Below are 19,249 nucleotides of genomic sequence, written 5' to 3'. Positions count from 1 at the left end.
TTGTTTAAGTGATATATTGGGTGGAAAATTTTAAAAGTTCTCAGAAGACTCTCCAGTGGTGCAGATCATGAATTGATAAAATCTTGTTTTCATACATTTCAAGGATATAGAGCATTTTAAACACAATGTACCGTATACGTATAGGTCCCATTTTTCCAAGCCTTATTTGGGAACGAACTGCCAGTGGTAGTTTTAAGATCAAGTAGCCTATAGACACACTCGGTTTGAACGTCATTTAGACCATTTAGTTTCATTTGACAGATCTATGTTATTTTTATAGCGAGGTACAACTTTGCGCTGAGAAAACAGGTACTATTGGAGATTTGAACATGTATAGAAATCGATAGTAGAAATCGACTTCGTACTCTTTCCTTCGAAAATGCACAAATACATTGACATTTCTGTCAATAACTGTCAATAATACATACAAGATGTTGTCCTTCACAGAAAATATTTAACTTCACAAATATAAACCTCCTTCAAAATGCGATGTATGTGCAAGACGATTTTTGTTTAAAATTACATTACAAATCATTTACAAAGACGTAGCTTTTTTATAGGTGATAAAAGTGATTAAAGATCTTTTTTTTTTAAATTATTTTCCTTCAAAAATACATATCCATTTTCCTTTACCCAAACATTTTTCCTTCACAAATACAAAGACGTTTTCCGTAAGAAGTGAGTAAATGTGATCATTCAAACAAATGACGACATTCGGCCTTGCTAAATTCGAACCCAATGTTCTGTGATATAGCTTTCAGCCCTAACCTTAGATATGTGTAAGAAAGACTTCCAAAGTGTAAGTGCATGTTTCGTTAAAAAATAATTTAAACAAACATACCGGGCGCATAAGGATATTCATCACCAGATTCTCCAAGAACCAATACCCATCAAGAATATCATTACAAAATGTCATTCATTGTTGCCAATGGGTTCACCATATTTTAATCATTTTTTTATTTAATCAGTAATTCTAAAAAACTAGAAAGAAGCAAAAGCAGCATTGGAAAGTTAATGATTAACTGAGAGAAGTGCTTTTCTATATATTGTTAATTGATCTTGTTTGATCATAGAGATAACTTTGAACTAGTGTGTAGCACTGGATAAAAATTGACACAAAATACCTATCCTTAATCCTCTAGCCTTTTTACAGAATGTTTCTGAAATATCATGGTCCATTAAGAACAAAGAACGTCAATAAGTAAGTTTAGAACCTAGAAATACAAAACCTAAAAGCAAAATAAGAACACACTAAAAAAGTGAAACATCAGTTTTTTCGATTTTCGACTCATCCATGTTTCATGTGTAAAATCAACAAAAAAGCAAACTTTAAAATATCTTTAGTAGTAATATAGTCTCAGACACAGACATATTCACACTTATGTTTACAATAATTAACTTCACATTTATTTTTTCCAGACAGAATCTTTAGTTTACAAATTTAAAAATACTGTTTTATTAACATTTTTCTGTTGCTTTCCACAAAAATTCTCACCAATCTTTATTAACCCACAATCAAAGTTGTTTCAGTTGAAAATTGATAGGGTGGTACTTCAAGGTTAAGTGGTGCTGGACCTTTTCGGATGCGTCCTGAAGCGTCATAATGGGATCCGTGGCAAGGGCAGTAATATCCTCCAAAGTCACCAGCATTAGCAATTGGGACACACCCTAAATGTGTGCATACACCCAAAAGAACAAGATAATTGGGATGGGTGACGCGGTCTTCATCAGCTTCTGGGTCACGTAAACTGTCAGTTGCAACAGCACGGACTTGGTCAATTTCGTCTTGAGTACGATGACGAACAAAGAGTGGTTTTCCTCTCCACTTAATGGTGGCATTCTTACCTGGTGGGATAACGGAAAGGTCCACTTCAACTTTGGCAATAGCCAAAACATCAGCAGAAGCGCTCATGGTTGATAGGAAATCTAAGGCAGCATTTTTGCCAGCGTGTGTAGCTGCAACACCAAGACCGGCACACATCAAGTATGTGAAAGCACGTCGAGAGAGATCGGTTTCTGAGCTACGTGTTTCAGCATCTTTGCATGAATCACGTCGGTACTCATCGAAACTGGGTACGTTTACGTCGGTGTGACTGAATCGCTGTTGTTGTTTTCCTAAAAAAACATGAAGACAAAATTGTTCAAAACTGGAATATAGATAAATGAAAATGTTTGTTTTTTCAAAGATTTTTCAGGAATAGGGTAGGGTCAACCAATGAAGCCAACAAATCCTACCAAAGTTGAACGGCCTAACACGGTCCGCCTAATTTTTACACAAATGGCAGATTGGAACTAAAATTTACTGCTAAATTTCGAAAAAAATATCACATGAAAACAAAAGAATTGCTAGATCCAATCCGTCGTCAAAATACGACGCATGTTTTAAGGCTTCACTTGTTCTTGCCTGAGAAAGGTTAGAGATTCGATTCTAGCCCTTCGGGCTTATACTTCAATGGGGTCAACAGCCATTTTTAGGGTGAAGTCAGAAAATTAAAAATGTGCTGTTTCTTTTAGAAAATTAGAAAAACGGTATTTGGCTTGTGCATATTTCAAAGTATTAGCAAATCTTATTTTTCATTTGTTGTACTAAATTTCAAAAATAATAAAACTATACCCATTCCTGCCCATTCGAGCAGGGGGCCCCGTACCCCCCAGGGGGTCGGTACTAAGTTGTGGGGGCCAGTGCCGGGTGGTGGTCTGATAAGGCAAGTAAAAAACAACTTAGTACATGATACTAAGTGGTGGTCCTAATTGAAAAATAATTTTTGCAATTTTGTATCAAGGGACTAAATGGTGGTCTCAATACCAAATGAGACATCAAGTTAGTATCTGGTAGTCAAAATCCTGCAAAATCACAAAAAATGTTCTTTCACTTTCTCTTGACTTAACCAATTTTTAAGAAAATGCAAAAAAATGAGTTGAAAAGAAAGCTTTTCAATCAAATTTGAAACTTCCAGCAGAGCCAGAAGTGATTTTAATTCAATAGTATACTTTATAAGTTCTTAGGATTTTCTTGAGATGGTTGTTACATTTTTGCCTTTGAATGAGCAGTTTCAAAACTATTTTTAGCTATTCTTATTTCTCATTTTTTTCGAGACTAGTTTATTGTAGTTCTTTTGATTTCTTTGACAAGCTCGTTATACAAATGTTTTTATTTGAAACTGATTTCTTTGGATTTAAAAAAATTGACTTGAAAATGATATTTGACTTTACCTAACTTGACAGGAATTTTTCCTGAGATATTAAGGGTGGGTACAGAGTGGTGTGGTATGTTTTTTAATGTTGTAAAGTTTTTTAGAAAATTTAAAGGAGATGTACCACAAAGTACCAGAAATCAAAGACCAAAAAGTAAATTACTAAGAACTAAACCACCCGGTATACCTATTTTGAGGGGGAAAATCAACTTAGTACAGGGTACTTAACGGTGGTGTGTCGTTTCTCAATGGTGATATCAAGACTGTACCGGGTATTAAGGGGTGGTATACCTACTTTAAGTGGTAAATTCAACTTAGTACCAGGGTACTAAGTGATGGTGGTCTCAGATAAATTTCAAAAAACAAGAAAGTACAACTTTTCGGCACTGGTCCAGTACCACGACTTGGTACCCCCCCTGATTCGAGCCCTAAACAAGCCAATTTTGGGTAGCAAAAGGCCGATTAAAATACATCAAGTCCGTAGCTTTCAAACTACCTTATCGGCCCTTTTACGCCGGCCCTTATTAGCGTTAATTTTGGGCCTTTGGCGTAAAAAGGGCCGATAAGGTAATATGATGTCTGAAGCCTTTAGAGATGGAAGTCTCCAATGAGGTACTTGAGCAAAATAAAACGTCAGTTTTTCGTCATTCGCTTAATTCATAATAGCGTCTTCATAACTCTCTTTTTAGTAAGAAAAAAACAATTTTTGCCAAAAATGACAGTTTCTAAGTCACCAAATAATATAAAAAATATGGAGTCTTGCTTGAAATATTGCACCTCAGCACGGATTTCGATTTCCAAAATAGGCGTCAGATGCAACTTATACCCAATCAAGTTATCAGATTCAATTGTGAATTGATAACTAATCAAATGTACGAGTTGTGAGTTATCCTTAGGTTTTGCCAACTTTTAGATTATATTTTGTTCATATCATTGTAAATAACCATCCTGTCAGTCCAAATTTTTTGAAATCGGACTTTCAATTGTAAATTTGTTTGAAATCAATTTAGATTTTTTTGTTTACAAAAGCAATAGAATGTGACGCTGTGTGACGTCACAACTCGAAACAACTTTCGATCTTTCATTTCGTTTTGGCACTAATTTGTTCTTCTTTGTTCCAGACATTCGCGTGCGCTCCACTACGGATTTTTCTCATATTTCGATTTAAAAGCCTACTGGGTGCGAAAGAGAAATCGTGTATCTTTTAATACGCGGTTCATTAACTCACAGTTAGTCACACTAGCGTCCCGCCAAAATGCGTATCAAAGATTAATGCTGCAAAAGCGCTCTATCGTTTACCTGACTCTCAAGCAAAAAAATGCACCGCAAAACTTCTACAGGGATTCATGAAAAAAATAACCCGGCGCTTTTTAATGAAAATTTGAGCAATAGATGATACAGGGGGGGGTCGATACTAAAATTTCAGACATCATGACTTTTAGTGACGTGGTGGTATTACAAAAAAAGCCTTAATAGTGCAGTCTAAATGTGCCAAAAGTCATAAACATTGTGCACAAGGGCGTAAAAGCATGAAACTTTGCACAATGGTAGTTTAGGGGTCAAAAATGGATTTAAATCTCAGACCCAAAAAATTGGCACCTGTTTGTGTATTTTACAGACCAGAATAGGTTTCCAGGCTAAAATGAAAATCTTTTTCTCCAAAGTATGTCATGTTACATACCGTTGGAAAGCATGTTTCATGCCCGTTCAGAAAAACATTACAACCCATATCTTAAAATGAAGCCAATAAAAGTTATTGGGGAAGGTTGTTTAAAAAATGACCGAAAATGACGTAATTACTGATGTCAGCAAAAATTCCAGGACCACCCAAACGTGTTTATTTTTGTAGATTCAATAGAGTACCTCTCAGGTACTAAATACTATTGGTTAGATCAGCTGCAAGCTTATTTTACAATAGTTTTTTTTAGTATTGTTAGGTTGACAAATTTTGCCTTAGTAATGCTCTACCATGGGCATGCCCGGTGCAAACCCTTTAGCCTAAGGCTTTCGACCGGTCATGAAAACGCCATATTCTATGTCAAGTGAGGTTAACTCTCAAGCAAAGCTATCCATTTGGTCATTGAAAGATCCTCTATTGAATTTCACAAAAATAAACATGTCTGTGTGGTCCTGGAATTTTTGCTGACGTCAGCAATTATGTCATTTTCGGTCATTTTTCAAACAACCTTCCCCAATAACTTTTATTGGCTTCATTTTCAGATATGGGTTGTAATGTTTTTCTGAACGGGCATGAAAAATGCTTTCCAACGGTATGTAACATGACATACTTTGGAGAAAAGAATTTTCATTTTAGTCTGGAAACCTATTCTGGTCTGTAAAATACACAAACAGGTGTCAATTTTTTGGGTCTGAGATTTAAATCAATTTTTGACCCCTAAACTACCATTGTGCAAAGTTTCGTGCTTTTACGCCTTTGTGCACAATATTTGCACAACTAGACCGTACTATAAAGCATTTTAGTACCATGTGTACTAAAATCCCAAATTAGGTGGGGTCTTCCAGAAATTTAAGAAAAATTTTAGTACATGAGTACTAAAAATCACCAAATTTTAGGAAATGAAACTATTGACCGAGCATTTTAGGCAAAATTAATAAGATTTAAACACCCCTGTGTCACAAATTAAGCAAAAATTTTGTCCATGGTGGTAAAATGCCCTTGAATTTCAGCCCCACTCAAAATTCCGTGTTTAAAAATTTCACTCCAAAACCATCCTCCGAGGATTGAGCGAACTCCTGCGCGGGTGAAAAACTTCAATCTGTCAATCATTTTCTCAAGCGAAGAGTACGCGAAGCGATTCTAGCTTTACGATAGTGCCGCGGGTCATCAATGGATAGTATTCAATTGTCATTATCCCTTTATTTTCATTCCTAGAACTTTTGCAAAGAAAATGAAAAATAGAAAAGTTGTATTTTTTACTGCTCTATTCACATACTGAATTTGAAAGATTTTCTATGTGGCGTTTTTTTGCAAACTTCAAAAAACTGATCTTTGTTCCGCCTTTGCAGGACTTTGGCTTAAGTGCTTGAGTGCAGCATAGGGTACAAAGTCCAAACATGCGTTTCCCGTAATTTGTGTGTGAAGAGTTAGGTCTACACTGATTTGGAGGGTCGGAATTAGGCAGCGCTGTCGGATTTAGGACCACTCACGGTATTTGGGAGTACTGTAGGGAGCTTTTTACAGATCTTAAAAAGGTTTACAAATACACCTCATTGGAAATTCCACAAAAAAAATTGGGAGGTAAACATAAATGGTAGCGCGAGTAGTTCCCGCGTAAAACAAGAACTCATTTGCTTATGTCTGGCTTGTTTATATGTTCCTAAAAATACACCTCATTTCAGTGAATTTGAAAAAAAAAAAAAAAAAAAAAAAAAAAGCTTTCAAGATGCTAGCAGAAGCTATAAGAAAGAGAAAAACAACAACTTCGGTGGTTCTTCAGTCATGGAGGCTCTTTTGGCATCAATATTTCGGGTGTTTTGTAAGGCTTTTTGTCTGCAAACCGCAATATCGCGCTTTGTTTACCTCCCAAAAAATGTTGCGTAGCAACAACGCGAGGAGGTGGAATTTCCAATGAGGTGTATTCTTTAGATATAGTCAACAGTTTAGACATTGGTAAAACTTAGGGGACCCGTCCATATTCATTTGACAACGCAAAACGTCAAATTGACGTTATCCTCTGAACCCCCCACCCCCCACAGATAACGTCAAGCGATGTACTGATGTATACCAAAAGTTGTAGCCATTTTTCATCAAAGTTTTCTCGTTCCGCCGCAAAAACCTGACTTGTTGTACCCGTGCGTGTATGTGTTCTTTTAGCTAATGACCTTTATTTAAAAAGAAATCAAAAGCTCCACTTGGCGCTAGGTCCATGCCGTGCTTTAGGCGTACCACCTTCTTTGCCCACTTGTGCGATGTGGTTCGCTCGATCGCGCAAACAATGAAAATATGATGTAATGATATCATAGCGCGAACCAATGGGATTATGCGAGCAGCAAATTTTCACGTACTTCATACACGAATATGTTTTTGAAAGCTTAAAAAGTATAGTGTGGTTGGTGGTTACAAATATCCGGGATTTTCACAAAAAGGTATACCTTTGATTTCTTATAAGGTCAAACCTAACCCCCACCCCCTCATAACTAGCAACTCCAGAAGATTTTTCAAATTTTAATTTTTTTTTCAAAATCTATCCTATCTTGTAGAGCTTTGAAAAAGAAAGAAAATGAGGGGTCATAGGCCTCCAGAGGATAAGTGGTTGTAAAGATATTCAAATTTTAGTGTCAAAAATTTGACTAAAAATGTCAAAAAAAGGTTAGGAAAATAGCTTGGAAAAAATATTCGAAAATGTGGTCAAAAAGAAAAAAAGAAAATTTTCCATTCATACTCTTCAATTTTGCATATCTCTTTTTCTAGTGTAGCTAGAACCTGAAATTTGGAGGAGAATTCTTTGATGGTGTTAAGAATATTTATTATAAAAAAATAAAATATTTGTAAAATATTTAGTATATTATCAAAATAACGAAAAGATATCTATTTTTTTTTTAAAAAGAAGACATTGCATTGTTTTTATTTTTGTTTTTGAAGAAAAGTAGCTTGGAAAAGGTTGAAATGAGTCAAAAAAGGTGGTAGGACCCATTTTCAAAGGGCCTCTGGAAATGGAGGAACAAAAACTTATGAGTAAAGAATAAGTTTTTCTGAAAGGAGAAACCCCAAATAGCCAAATGAAAAGAAAATCCATATTTCGGCAGAAATAAAAACTTTTTTTTGGGACATTCCCATGCAAAAGAAGAAAAAAAGTGAAAAAAACTACATGAAAATGAAAGAACTAAATTTAGCGAATGTGATTTTTGAATTCCTCACCCTTTTTCTGATAAACATACAAAGTTTCAGCCTTCAAATACAATTTCCTCCAATTTCCAGACACATTCGTTCATCGACAGTTGCAAAATGTTTTTCTCCCGTCGGCAAACAATTTTCAAAATGTTGCAAAACGTTCGGCATTTTACCAATTTGCTGTCTACTGTAGCCCGTGTCCACAGTGTTACATACCGCTGGAAAGCTCAGATCACAGGCTTTCATTTAGTAAAATCCGGACGCTTTAGCATGCATAGAAAAAAAGTTTGAGGGGTTCAAAGTTCACGGAAAAATGAAACATTTGGTTTGACGTCAACGAAAGTTGCATGACTTCTGGAGTCGCTATCATAACGTCAATTTGACGTTTTGCGTTGTCAAATGAATATGGACGGCTCCCCTTATATCTCCGATGATCGAACATTGACACACGCATTTCCAAATTAGACACGCGTGAACAAGCTCCCAAAGGTTTCCAAAAAAACATTTTGCCTTGGAATTCTGCCGTCGTCCACCCCCATGTAACAGACTTTAACTGGAAGAGCCCATTCGACCGCCAATCGTCCCAAAAGTTAGAGCAGTTGACCCGGTACTTCACTGACAGGCAGTCTCCTTCCTTTTTATAGAATGACACTTATGTTAAGATACTAAAATGAGGGATTATATATGGAAAAATTAAATGAAATTTGACTCACCAAGTAGTGAGTTGACCAAAACTGTTTGAGTTTTTGGAGCACGACTATTTTGTGAAAATTTGTATGGTGAAGTTGGTAATGGATCTCCTGTAGCCTCTTCTAAGACGGGTGGGAGAACCGTTCTTTGACATGATACTGCAACAACCTTTGGTGAAATATATTTGGCGAATCCCTGTGATAAACTTCGTGTGGAAAGCATCTTCGTTGGGATTTTGGACAGGTTGGACACTTTCCTTCAGCAGTTGGTCTTATCTTCTGTCCTATTTTCAGTTCTAATTTCCTAATAGGAAAACATTCCTCGAAAGTACAAGATGGTAGACTTCAAGCCAATCATCTGATGGTAAAATCTTTTAAAAAAGCTGTCTGTGCTTTTGAGGTACGCTATTTTGTTAAGAGAAAAGTTGTGTAATCTTCCACGAAGTTTTGTACCCACAGCACCAAAATATCATATGAACTAGGTCACAGTGTGGATGTAAACCACACTGAAACGACCGCCTTCCATCACGCTCGTGAAACAAGCCGTATATGTATAAAAGTTGCGAAACGTTCCAGAGCCTCCACGATTCGCAAGTTGCAAGCAAAACATTTTAACGACATACAAACACTGTCAGTCGGAACCACCCCGAACGGGAAGGTGAGAAACTTCCCGAAATGGATAGAGTTTCCGAATCAGGAAGTTGACCAGTATCCCGATCGGGAATGTGACCTCTGCGCACTCCGGGAATGGTCGTGGAAGGTAAATAACTGATGCCTATTGTAAAAGAGGGTAAATAAATACCTTTCACCGGGTAGTTAAGAAATCCACCGGGTAATCATTTCTTAATTCTACTTTCCCCATTCCTAAATAAAAACTTCCCGATTTGGAAACTTCTTCTCGATTGGGAAACAAAAATCTGCTTTGTTTACAAAAATTCAACTTCCCGTTCGGGAACAATGAAAAGTTCTTGATCAAAACGGGAAACAGAAAAGAGATGAAATTTTCAATCTGGAAACAGTTTCCTTTTTGGGTTATTTTCACCTTCCCGTTCGGGATATATTTCCTGTTATAGTAGAGGGCATTTTGTAAAATCGCTCGACTGTTTTGTTAGAAGCACTTGTTATACATTTTTAGAAAGCTAAGGGGTAGGGGAATCGAAATTACTATGTTTCCAATTTTTTTTCGGACACTTTGGTGTGATTTTCGGACAAATATGATGGTCTCAGGCAAAAATCATAGGGGTAAAAATTAATGAAAATTTTAGCTCGAGAAAACGGAGACCTGTTGTATATTTTTGGAAAAGCTCTCAAAAAATTAGGATTAGAGATATATTGCAAGTATAGGTGATTTCAGTACCTAACTCGAGATATTGAGCTTCAAAAAGCGGAAAAACTGGACAAAATAGCTGTTTCTGGCTGAAAAACACGGTTTTCAAGGGTTAATATCTCGAGTTAGGTGCAGAAATCACCTATACTTGCAATATATCTCTAATCTTAATTTTTTGAGAGCTTTCCAAAAATATACAACAGGTCTCCGTTTTCTCGAGCTAAAATTTTCATTAATTTTTAACCCTATGATTTTTGCCTGAGACCGTCATATTTGTCCGAAAATCACACCAAAGTGTCCGAAAAAAAATTGGAAACATAGTAGTTTCGATTCCCCTACCCCTTAGCTTTCCAAAAATGTATAACAAGTGCTTCTAACAAAACAGTCAAGCGATTCCAAAAAATCGAACAAAATTCCCCCTACTATTAAGGCAATAGTTGCCATTTCTATGTAGTGGTTCCGACTGACTGTATATTCAACGACGCTGCATTCGTGCAGTTTTCCTCTACATTTGCTGCAGTCTTTCCGAATATCCTATCATTTGCAAATTCTTTATAGTCCCTCTCTATAAAAATGACATCTGTAGATTATCTCTCATTGAGAAAAATGAAGCTTCAACCGTTCTATTTTTCATTTTCTAGAATAAATAGCAAAAAAGTTTTAAGAAACAACAATATAAGAAGATGAAAACACTAAACACACTCAGGGCATTTTGAACTTAGAAAATAAATACAAACTGTACCCTTATAATTATAAAGGTTGGTGAGTCCAGTCAAAACACAGATTTGATCTGTAGCATCACGCTTCACCTACAAAAAGGAGAATATCATATAAAATGAACCAAGGAAAATTTCATAATTTCAAAAAAGTCATTTTGCATTATCATACAGTAATATAACTAATAATGTTAAAAAAAAAGAAACAAAACAGGACAAAGCAATTCCAAATTCATAATTTCCAACAGATTGCAAGGAGGGAAAAATATCTTATGGGAAACATTTTGTAATCTAAAAGAATGCCCAATATGGCGGATGCACGAGACAACGAATTAGAGATAATTGAGGATGAAAATGAAGTTGTAAATAGTGTAAATAATGGTGTAAAAAGTGTAAATTTAATTTGTAAAGTTTGTAATAATCCATGTGGCATGGCTCACAGTTGCCTGAGATGTGAACGGTACACTCACTTAATTTGTGGGGACCCACCAAGAAGAAGGATACGGTCAAAAGGTTATTTGTTTTTTATGCAGTGGGAAAAGGAAGGACGAGGGTAAGTCGGTTTGAAAATTTCAAATTAAGTTAGGAATAGACACAGAATTATCAATTCTATGGACTAGATATTATCGTTAAATCGTAACTAACTTTATCTCTGAAAAATAAAAAGTGTGGATTTGCGCTTTGGTGGGCTTTACAAACTGAGTCCTTTTCAGGATAGATTTACTTGTCGCTTAGTGCAGAAGAGCTGGTAGTCTCTATCGAGATGTTCGTTAAAATTGCACATATTCATTGAATCCGCTACCAATTCAGTGAAGAGCTATTGAGGCGTAATCTATTCAGTCTTTGAGCCACACTTTTTATGTATTTTTAAATACATACACTAACGTAACATCGTTCTCTTCTTCTTGAGAATCTGTTTTTACTTTTATTTTATTTCATCTTTTACCTGAAAGATACAACAAAATGAAACTAGAATTAATAAAGAAAAATGACCTTATTTTAGCCAAAATTAGGACTTTATTATCATAAAATGCTCTGGCATTCCAATTTTCCATGTTTTAAAGGCTTATCAAAAGTGTGTTGACAACAAAGATTTTCCACGTTCAAAATGCCCAAAGAAAATTTCAAAGTACTGTAAGAAATTGTGCAGAATCTGGGTTCTGGGTTCACCTTGATTCAGCCGGTTTACCAGATGAGTTCACCTCCGTTCTTCTTGGTTCCCCTGGTTCACCTTTTTCTAATTCAGTTAAGTCAATATTGCAGAAGAAGAAGATTTTGATCTAAGGTTGAGTGAAAACTAACCTAAGTCAGTGAAAATTACAAAATAGACCTTTTCGCCTTTGCGTCCGCCATATTGAATTGTATGCAAAAATTATGGTTGCCGAATTGCCGTGGTGAAATTCCCTTAGAAAGTATGCAAAACATATGCAAAAAGAAAGTATTAAATAAAAACTTACATGCATAATTGGCATTATATTAAAGTGTAATCTTGTAGAAGAAAGATTAAATTGGCCAAGCCCAATTGATTGTTTGGTTCGTGTCCTAGAAACTTTAAAAAATGGGTCGGTCGGTCGGTCGGTAGCTAAAATTGAAACCTTTTTTTCATTTTCCCACTAAAAACCTCAATTTTTGAAATCTTCCATTCCTCGAGCAATTTATGATTTAGCCCAATCCACTGCAATTCAAAGGCGAGCGCTGCGATCGCAAAATCACTTTCCCGCTTTAAGATTGAGGCGTTCGCGTCTCGTGCTTAAGAAATCCAGCCGTAACCCTCTGCTTTTAGGTGCTAGATATGTCTTTTCTGAACTAAAAAAAAAACGAATTACCAACTTTTTGCGCCAAGAAAAAGTCCTAGTACGTATTCAGCCTCATTTTCGTACCTTTCGAGGAATATATTTTTATCTATCTTGACGTAATCTTTTTCGAAAACCAATGAAAGCGCCGAACGCCAATAAACCGGCCTTAACTTAAGAGCGTACGGCGTACTCTTAGGTTCCAAATAAACGGGGGGAAGGGTTATTACGAAAACCCAAAAATAAGGTAAATGTAGGCTAAAATCAGGCTATTTAGAGCAGAATAAATGACCTTCTCTTTGATAGCTGAAAAATTCTTAAAATTAATAAACGGGGGTCCTAATAAAGTCCGGGGGGTTGGAAAATTTTCGAAAAATTAACAAGCGGGGAGGCCCGTTTATTTGAAACCTACTTGTCTCGAACATGCGAAAAGAGTTAAGGATTAAAGGAATAACTATGCATAAACAACTAGTTTCTTTTTGGATCTGTACCCCTAGCTAAAGGCCTGTATAATGAAGATACTGTGTAGTTTGTGCAATCCTGCTATGTTGCAATAAAAACTACTCTGTGTTCTTTTATTTTTATAGTGTTGCACAACTCAAGAATATGAAGAAGAATTCAATGATATTGTCTTTCAGCCACAAGAAAATCAAGCTTGAAATGAAATGTGTGAATAATTATATAATAATTAATAATAATTAAATAGAAAAATTTGAACAAACAATGCTTAGACCATTGGTTCTATCGAGAAAACTTAGTGAAGAACACTTTTTGCTGAATTTTCGTTTTATAAGACTCTACCACGTGTTCTTTAATTTATGATCAAGTTCTCTGGCAGGGTCTATGGTACTTCTTGGTATTTTAACGATTTTTACCCCAAGGTTGAAACCTTATTTACAAAACTAGATTTTTAGAAAACTATAATGAAATAAAATTGATAAAATTATTAAGGAACTTCATGAAATCGTTCAATTATAAAGAAAAATATTTCACTCTTCAGTAACGTTATTGTTTTGATCTTGTGTCATTCTAGAATGTTTCAAGCAGATCCAACTTTTCCGTCTTAGGTTGATCCAATTGGCTCTTTCTGCGCATGTCTGGTGAGCCCAATCTTCACAAATGTCGCAATCGATCCAAGGGACTTTTTGGGTTGCTCTCGCATCATCTTCTTCGTGACAGATTTTGCAGACGGAGTTATCTGTTAGATCAAATTCAGCACTGGCTTTGGCAGAAAACTTGATCTGGCTCTGTTTCTTCTTCTTTTGCTTTCCTTTTGCTGTGAGTGGTTTTGTTTTGGTTCGGTTTGTATCATTCGTCGTCTTACTGCAAGATGGCTGATCTGCTTCATTTGGTTCATCTTGAATTTGAATCAAAGTTTGATCTGGCTTAGCTGATTTGGGTGTTTTATCTTTGATGGTTACATTGACTTGGTTTTTAGTAACCTTTGATGCTGGTTCAATTATTCGAGGAGCAGAAGATGGACGTTTGATAGCCTTTTGTCGTTTGGTTTTCTCAAGATACTCCTCCTTTTTGCCACTTTCTTTGCATTTGATACAGGCTGGATAAACAGATTTATACTTTTGAAGGAGCTCTCTTAGAGTTTTCGTGTCGACTTCCATTGATCCGCAGTGGAAGCATGGTGGAGGTTTTCCAAATTTTGTGGCGTAAAGCGATGACTCAATATTGGACTTACAAGATAAGGCTTGTGATGCGTATAACCTACTAGAATCTAACAATGCACCGCATGAATAGATCAAATCTTCAAGCAGCTTTTGATCGTCCGTTTTTAACATTTTGTTAGTGGAAAAAACACAACGGAATTTTCCGCATAAACTACATTCAATTTTTGATACAACCAGGCTTGCTAGATACTTGAATCCAGAAGTCTTCTTTGATCGTGAGAATGTAGCGGCATTCAAAGAAGGACAGTCGGCTTCCGTTGTTTGGATTTTACCATATAAATCATTAAATTTCATGTAATGATTTGAATCAGGGGATAGAATAGGGGCCGGTATATGTGGTGGCAAATCTTGAATGGTGCGTTGACAGCAAGCCAAATCATCGCATTTACGAAATTGAATGAGATATAAACCATCTTTCATGTGTTTTTCCAAATATGATTTAAGGGATGGAAAGTTTGGAAGCTTCGCCATAGCTCGTGGGATATCTTCATCTGTGCCGATTTTTGGTTCAATGCTTTTTAAGGCTGCAACGATCTTGGAGGTGTCTCTATTGGGTTTGGCAATTTTGATATTTTTCCCCTTCAGTTCCAGATGACTAAACGAATCCTCGATGATTTGAATGGGGGTCTTGATACTTGATTGGTAAGCTTGTTTCATACCTAAACAGTTTATGATGTTCATCACCTTAAGGAAACTAACTTTCGCAGACTTTATTTCGCGCTAAGAAGGCTCAAAATTAGTTTTCGACGAGTTCTACGAAAATTAGTTCCCTTAAGGATCTGAAAGAGTATAAATAGAGCATACGAGTGTTGTATGTTGGATGGTGTCCCTCATGAAGATTCTTTACAAAACCCTAGTAATGTACTTAAAAATTGAAAAGATTTTTTATTTACCTTGAGTTTTTTTGTTGAGTTCTCTCATTCCCTTCATGGACTTCGCAGATTTAATAGTTTTTTCGAAAGCTCCAGCGTCAGACCGTTCTAGCGCTACACCTTGAAGTCCAATATTCAAAAGGGACATACACCTACACGAGAAAAAGAAAATAATGAAATTAGTAAAATGACCACGTTCCAAATCATTCCTCCAAAAACCCAGTGGAAGAAGAGAATCAGAAAAATTGCAATCCAAAACCATTTCTTACTCGCTTTTTATCCCTATCCACAACTTTTATTTAGATAAAAGAGTGAGCACTAAGACACTGAAATGAATCTAGTAACAAAAACGAGTCGTCATTCTTTCAAAGATTTAAACTTAAGCTTTTAGGTAGATCACTAACTCACCGTTCAGCAGGGTTTGTATAACTTTGGTAAGGGCAACACCTTCCAGCATTCAAAATGTCATATTCACCAACCAAAAATAGAGCCAAAAGTGAGCACTGGACATAAAGATGGGTGATATTATGATCACTACCACCGTCGGTAAATAGTGTGAGAAATGGTTTTTTTTCTTCCAATTCTAAAACGTCTAAAAGTTCGATCACGTGGCGAACCGCATCAGACCCATCAAACACAGAATCTTTTATGGTTACGTATATTTGGCCAGAAAAAAAGGAATCTGATGGGCTTTCTGGTATCTCACAGCATAGATCAACTGAAGGTGTGAGGTTAACGAAGTGATAACTGTGATCAGCGGACTCCAGCTCAACACTCGAAGTCGAAAGTGCGCGTTTCGAGTGCGATGTGGCACCTTCAGGCGTACCAGGCTCACCCACGGGTATTTTGGCTTTGTCATCCATGAATACTAAGCTTGTCAATACTCTGTTGGCAACACACCAAGAGCGGATGTTCCTAAACAAATAAAACATAAATGACAGTTATAAAAACACTCTTGACCAGGCCTAATGTGTTTTAATTCACGAAACCAGTAAATACGAGCCTTAAATTTCAAATAAGAATTAAATCACGTGATAGGTTTTAGGAAAATTGGGAAGTTATATTGAATATACAAAGCCCCATACAACTATACAATTATGCAACTAATAATATACTTACAAGAAATAACTATTGACATAATGCGAATCGGGATGACTTTTTCTGGTTTGTCTTCGTTGGATTTTGCAAACAACATCAAATCGACCTTTATACATGGAACTCGTTTTCGAACCTTCAGTCGGTGGCATAAATTGATATCTCAATGTGGACAACTTTGGGATTTGCACCTTTTGTCCTTTTTTCTCCAATCGTTCTTTCACCTGAGCAATAATGTAATAATTAGATAATGATGCAATCAATAGTTAATCTTAAAAAAGCCAAAAGAATCTGCTGTTTAAATGTGCCAAAGTGAAAGGAGAGATTTTCTTTTCGCTAAAAATAAGTTCTTTGAAGGTACCTTTCGCATAAGACTTGGAGTCGAAACAGCAAATGGTAGATGTGCCACTAGTGAATGTCTTCGTTCTTCAGCTGCTTTTCCATATTCTTCGAGCATCGAATCCAACTCCTTGTAAAAGGGCTCAAAAAATTCATTTGGCGATGCTCCATTGGACTTTCTTAAATCAAAGATTAATTCGGATGCATCTTGCCCATCGGATGGTATGTTGATATATTGCTCGAAAAGCACGTCTGTCTCACTATCGCGTCTAAAAAGAACGATTATGTCAGGGGTTATCTACATAGTACGTACGGAAAAAAATTCCAAATGTTTGACACCCCCCCTCCCATTTGCACGCAGAGGACAATAGAAATTACGAAATTCAAACAATAGAAGTACGCTTTTGCTAAACTCCCTCTCCCCCTTCACTGCGTACGTATTATATTGATGGCCCTTATGTTAGATGCAGTAAAAAATACAGCCCGTAATCGAGTCGATTGGGAAAAAAATTAACTTTTAAGCTTTTTAGATTATACAATGAAATGCACGAACTCTGGAATCTTTCCGGAAACAAACTGGACGAAATTCCGTATTGCTACTGGGGATAGCTTGGATAATCCTTGGTATCGTTTAGTTAACTCTTGTCTGATTTTTCTTGTTTCGTATTGTGGGACGAGTCCTGACACTTTCATTATTGCTTCATGCTGCTTTTTCTGATCAATTAACCCTTCTCCCAAAGACCAAGCAAAAGATATATTGCCAATTATAGTAGAACCAGCGTCGTATTGGTAAAGTTGGATCCTGAAATGATAATTTTCAAAGTTACAATGGGCCTGTAGAAATACAACCCTGTGTCATACCCCAACCCACTTGAAAACTAAGCTAAGGGGAAGAAGTCCCACCGGGGCTATGAGACAGGGGTGTAGAAATATAAACCAGGGGGTTCAAGTGGATTCCCTTTCACAATATTCTCGAATTTTGGCCATTTTGAAAGAGCATCGTAAATCGGAAAAAGATTGTATATAGACACTAAAATCTTTCAAAACACTAGAAAAGCACCGGGAAATTGAGGTGGTATTAAAAGAGCCCAATTCTGACCTTTTACTGATAGCGATTTGTTTGAACCAATCGTATCTTTTTCTTCTGTCGTCTGGGATTCCATAGTCATAAATATCGTTGTCTAACCAGATGGGTTCAAAGTCTTGCAACTGTTCCATTTTGTCATTAAATTTTAAATACTCAGATTTGATGACTGTGGTTTTTTTAAATGGCACCGGAAGAGAAAAAGACGTAGAAGGAGTTCTCGGTGCTTCATCTTGTGCTCTGTTTGTTGCCATCCTCTCAGCGTTTTTAGCCAAATATTCGGAGTAGCCCCTGGCAAACTGGGCTAAGGAATTAGACGAATGAATAAAAGTCTGGCTATTTTGAGTACGATGGACAACCACTAGAGTGTCAAACAAATCATCACTTAAAGATCTCAGTTTCGAGCATTCTAGTCTCGGTAGCTTAACCTTTTTTGACTTATAGTCATCGTAGATCTCTTCATAGATAGATGTAAACAGTTTTGGTAGTCGTGGACAGTTACCATTTTTGCTGGCATCCTGAATCTTTTTTATGTGGGGGTCAATGTACCACAGCAATGAACATATCTTTTTAAGCAATTTTTCGAAGTTTGTAATTTCATTGACACCCACCATCAATTCTTCGTCAATTGTTATGTTGACAATGTCATTGTAGAGTCGATCCTTTGCGTTCTTGACATCAACTTTCGAAAGGTTCTGACGAGCAGCTCGTCGATTTAAAAGGACGGTAAAAGCATCCTTTCGTTGGTAGGGCTGCACATCGGGCTTCTTGGTTGGATCATCAATAAAAAACCAAATAACATGGTCCTTGGTTCGACTAAGTGGTAGTTTAGATGACCCTTTGACGGCAAACTGGGTTCCTTTTCCAACGGGAATTGTGTAAATATTATTCAAAGTCGAGTCAAATGGCAAGTCGAATTTTTCCCGAGCTTCTTCCCAAAGATTTTCGATTTGACCCATGGCGACGATCCATTCTGGTTCCGAGATCTTTTGGTACTAAAACAAAAATAAAAAACACAGCGTATGTCAAAAACTCTGAAACTATTTATTCTCAGATGTCTCAATGAAGTATTTTTTGAAAGAATTTTTTGAAAGTTATAATAAACAGGGGTAAGTTGAAGATCTAAGTTTTGATTGGAAATTCGGAAAAACACATTCGCTGATTTGACCTTCATGACAATCAAATACTCCCCTGGCGGATCGGCGGCAACCTACGTTCAAAAGGAGCGGGTCAATTTCCCACCGAAGAGGAATTATAGTCGGCCTTTAATGTACCGCATCCGAAACTGGGGTTCAGGCAGGGCCGGCAAAATCCTTGACGCGGTCTGGCGGAATTCCGTAATTCTATATGTAAGAATAGAAAAATACTTTCAGAATGCTGAAAATTTTCCCGACCTTCAGAGCTTTGGAAGAAAACTTTTGCGTAGTAAAACGTTGCGCACGGGAATTTTGACCGCGAAGTAAAAGGCGCGGCATCATATGTGTAACATTATTCATGTTATAATATTACGTTGTTGTATGTTATAGAAACGTTATATGATATAGTATCGAGTGTGGAAAAAGGGTCTTTGTTTACGTGATTTATCTTAATAAAAGCCACCCCAACT

General features: G+C 36.5%; 2 protein-coding genes across 2 annotated transcripts; both read right to left on the bottom strand.

The window, feature by feature from the left end:
* Nucleotides 1-1,379: 1,379 nt before the first annotated feature.
* On the bottom strand, nt 1,380-9,048 carry LOC136798429 (cytochrome b-c1 complex subunit Rieske, mitochondrial-like). The gene is made up of 2 exons (XM_067055036.1): nt 8,760-9,048; nt 1,380-2,115 (listed from the first exon to the last, which is right to left on the bottom strand). Exons 1-2 carry the CDS (start codon nt 8,956-8,958, stop codon nt 1,505-1,507), a joined length of 810 nt encoding a protein of 269 aa, XP_066911137.1. The 5' UTR covers nt 8,959-9,048; the 3' UTR covers nt 1,380-1,504.
* A 4,472-nt stretch (nt 9,049-13,520) lies between these two features.
* On the bottom strand, nt 13,521-16,032 carry LOC136798385 (uncharacterized). The gene is made up of 3 exons (XM_067054994.1): nt 15,534-16,032; nt 15,147-15,277; nt 13,521-14,912 (listed from the first exon to the last, which is right to left on the bottom strand). The coding sequence occupies exons 1-3, from the start codon at nt 15,986-15,988 to the stop codon at nt 13,561-13,563; spliced, it is 1,938 nt and encodes a 645-aa protein (XP_066911095.1). The 5' UTR covers nt 15,989-16,032; the 3' UTR covers nt 13,521-13,560.
* Nucleotides 16,033-19,249: the final 3,217 nt, after the last annotated feature.

This window comes from Clytia hemisphaerica, unplaced genomic scaffold (assembly GCF_902728285.1).
Source record: "Clytia hemisphaerica strain Z4C2 unplaced genomic scaffold, Clytia hemisphaerica genome assembly, whole genome shotgun sequence".
NCBI classification, from domain to species: Eukaryota; Metazoa; Cnidaria; class Hydrozoa; order Leptothecata; family Clytiidae; genus Clytia; species Clytia hemisphaerica.
Note: the sequence above shows the minus strand (reverse complement) of the source record. Positions and strands in the feature narration are given on the sequence as shown.

Excerpts from the sequence above, each read along its gene's own strand:
- LOC136798385 (XM_067054994.1), bottom strand. The coding sequence starts at position 15,988 with ATGGATGACAAAGCCAAAATACCCGTGGGTGAGCCTGGTACGCCTGAA. Across the intron at positions 15,278-15,533 it reads TATACAAACCCTGCTGAACG|GTGTATGTCCCTTTTGAATA; the intron begins GTGAGTTAGTGA and ends TTTCTCGTGTAG. Across the intron at positions 14,913-15,146 it reads ACTCAACAAAAAAACTCAAG|GTATGAAACAAGCTTACCAA; the intron begins GTAAATAAAAAA and ends TAAACTGTTTAG.
- LOC136798429 (XM_067055036.1), bottom strand. The coding sequence starts at position 8,958 with ATGCTTTCCACACGAAGTTTATCACAGGGATTCGCCAAATATATTTCA. Across the intron at positions 2,116-8,759 it reads TTTGGTCAACTCACTACTTG|GAAAACAACAACAGCGATTC; the intron begins GTGAGTCAAATT and ends ATGTTTTTTTAG.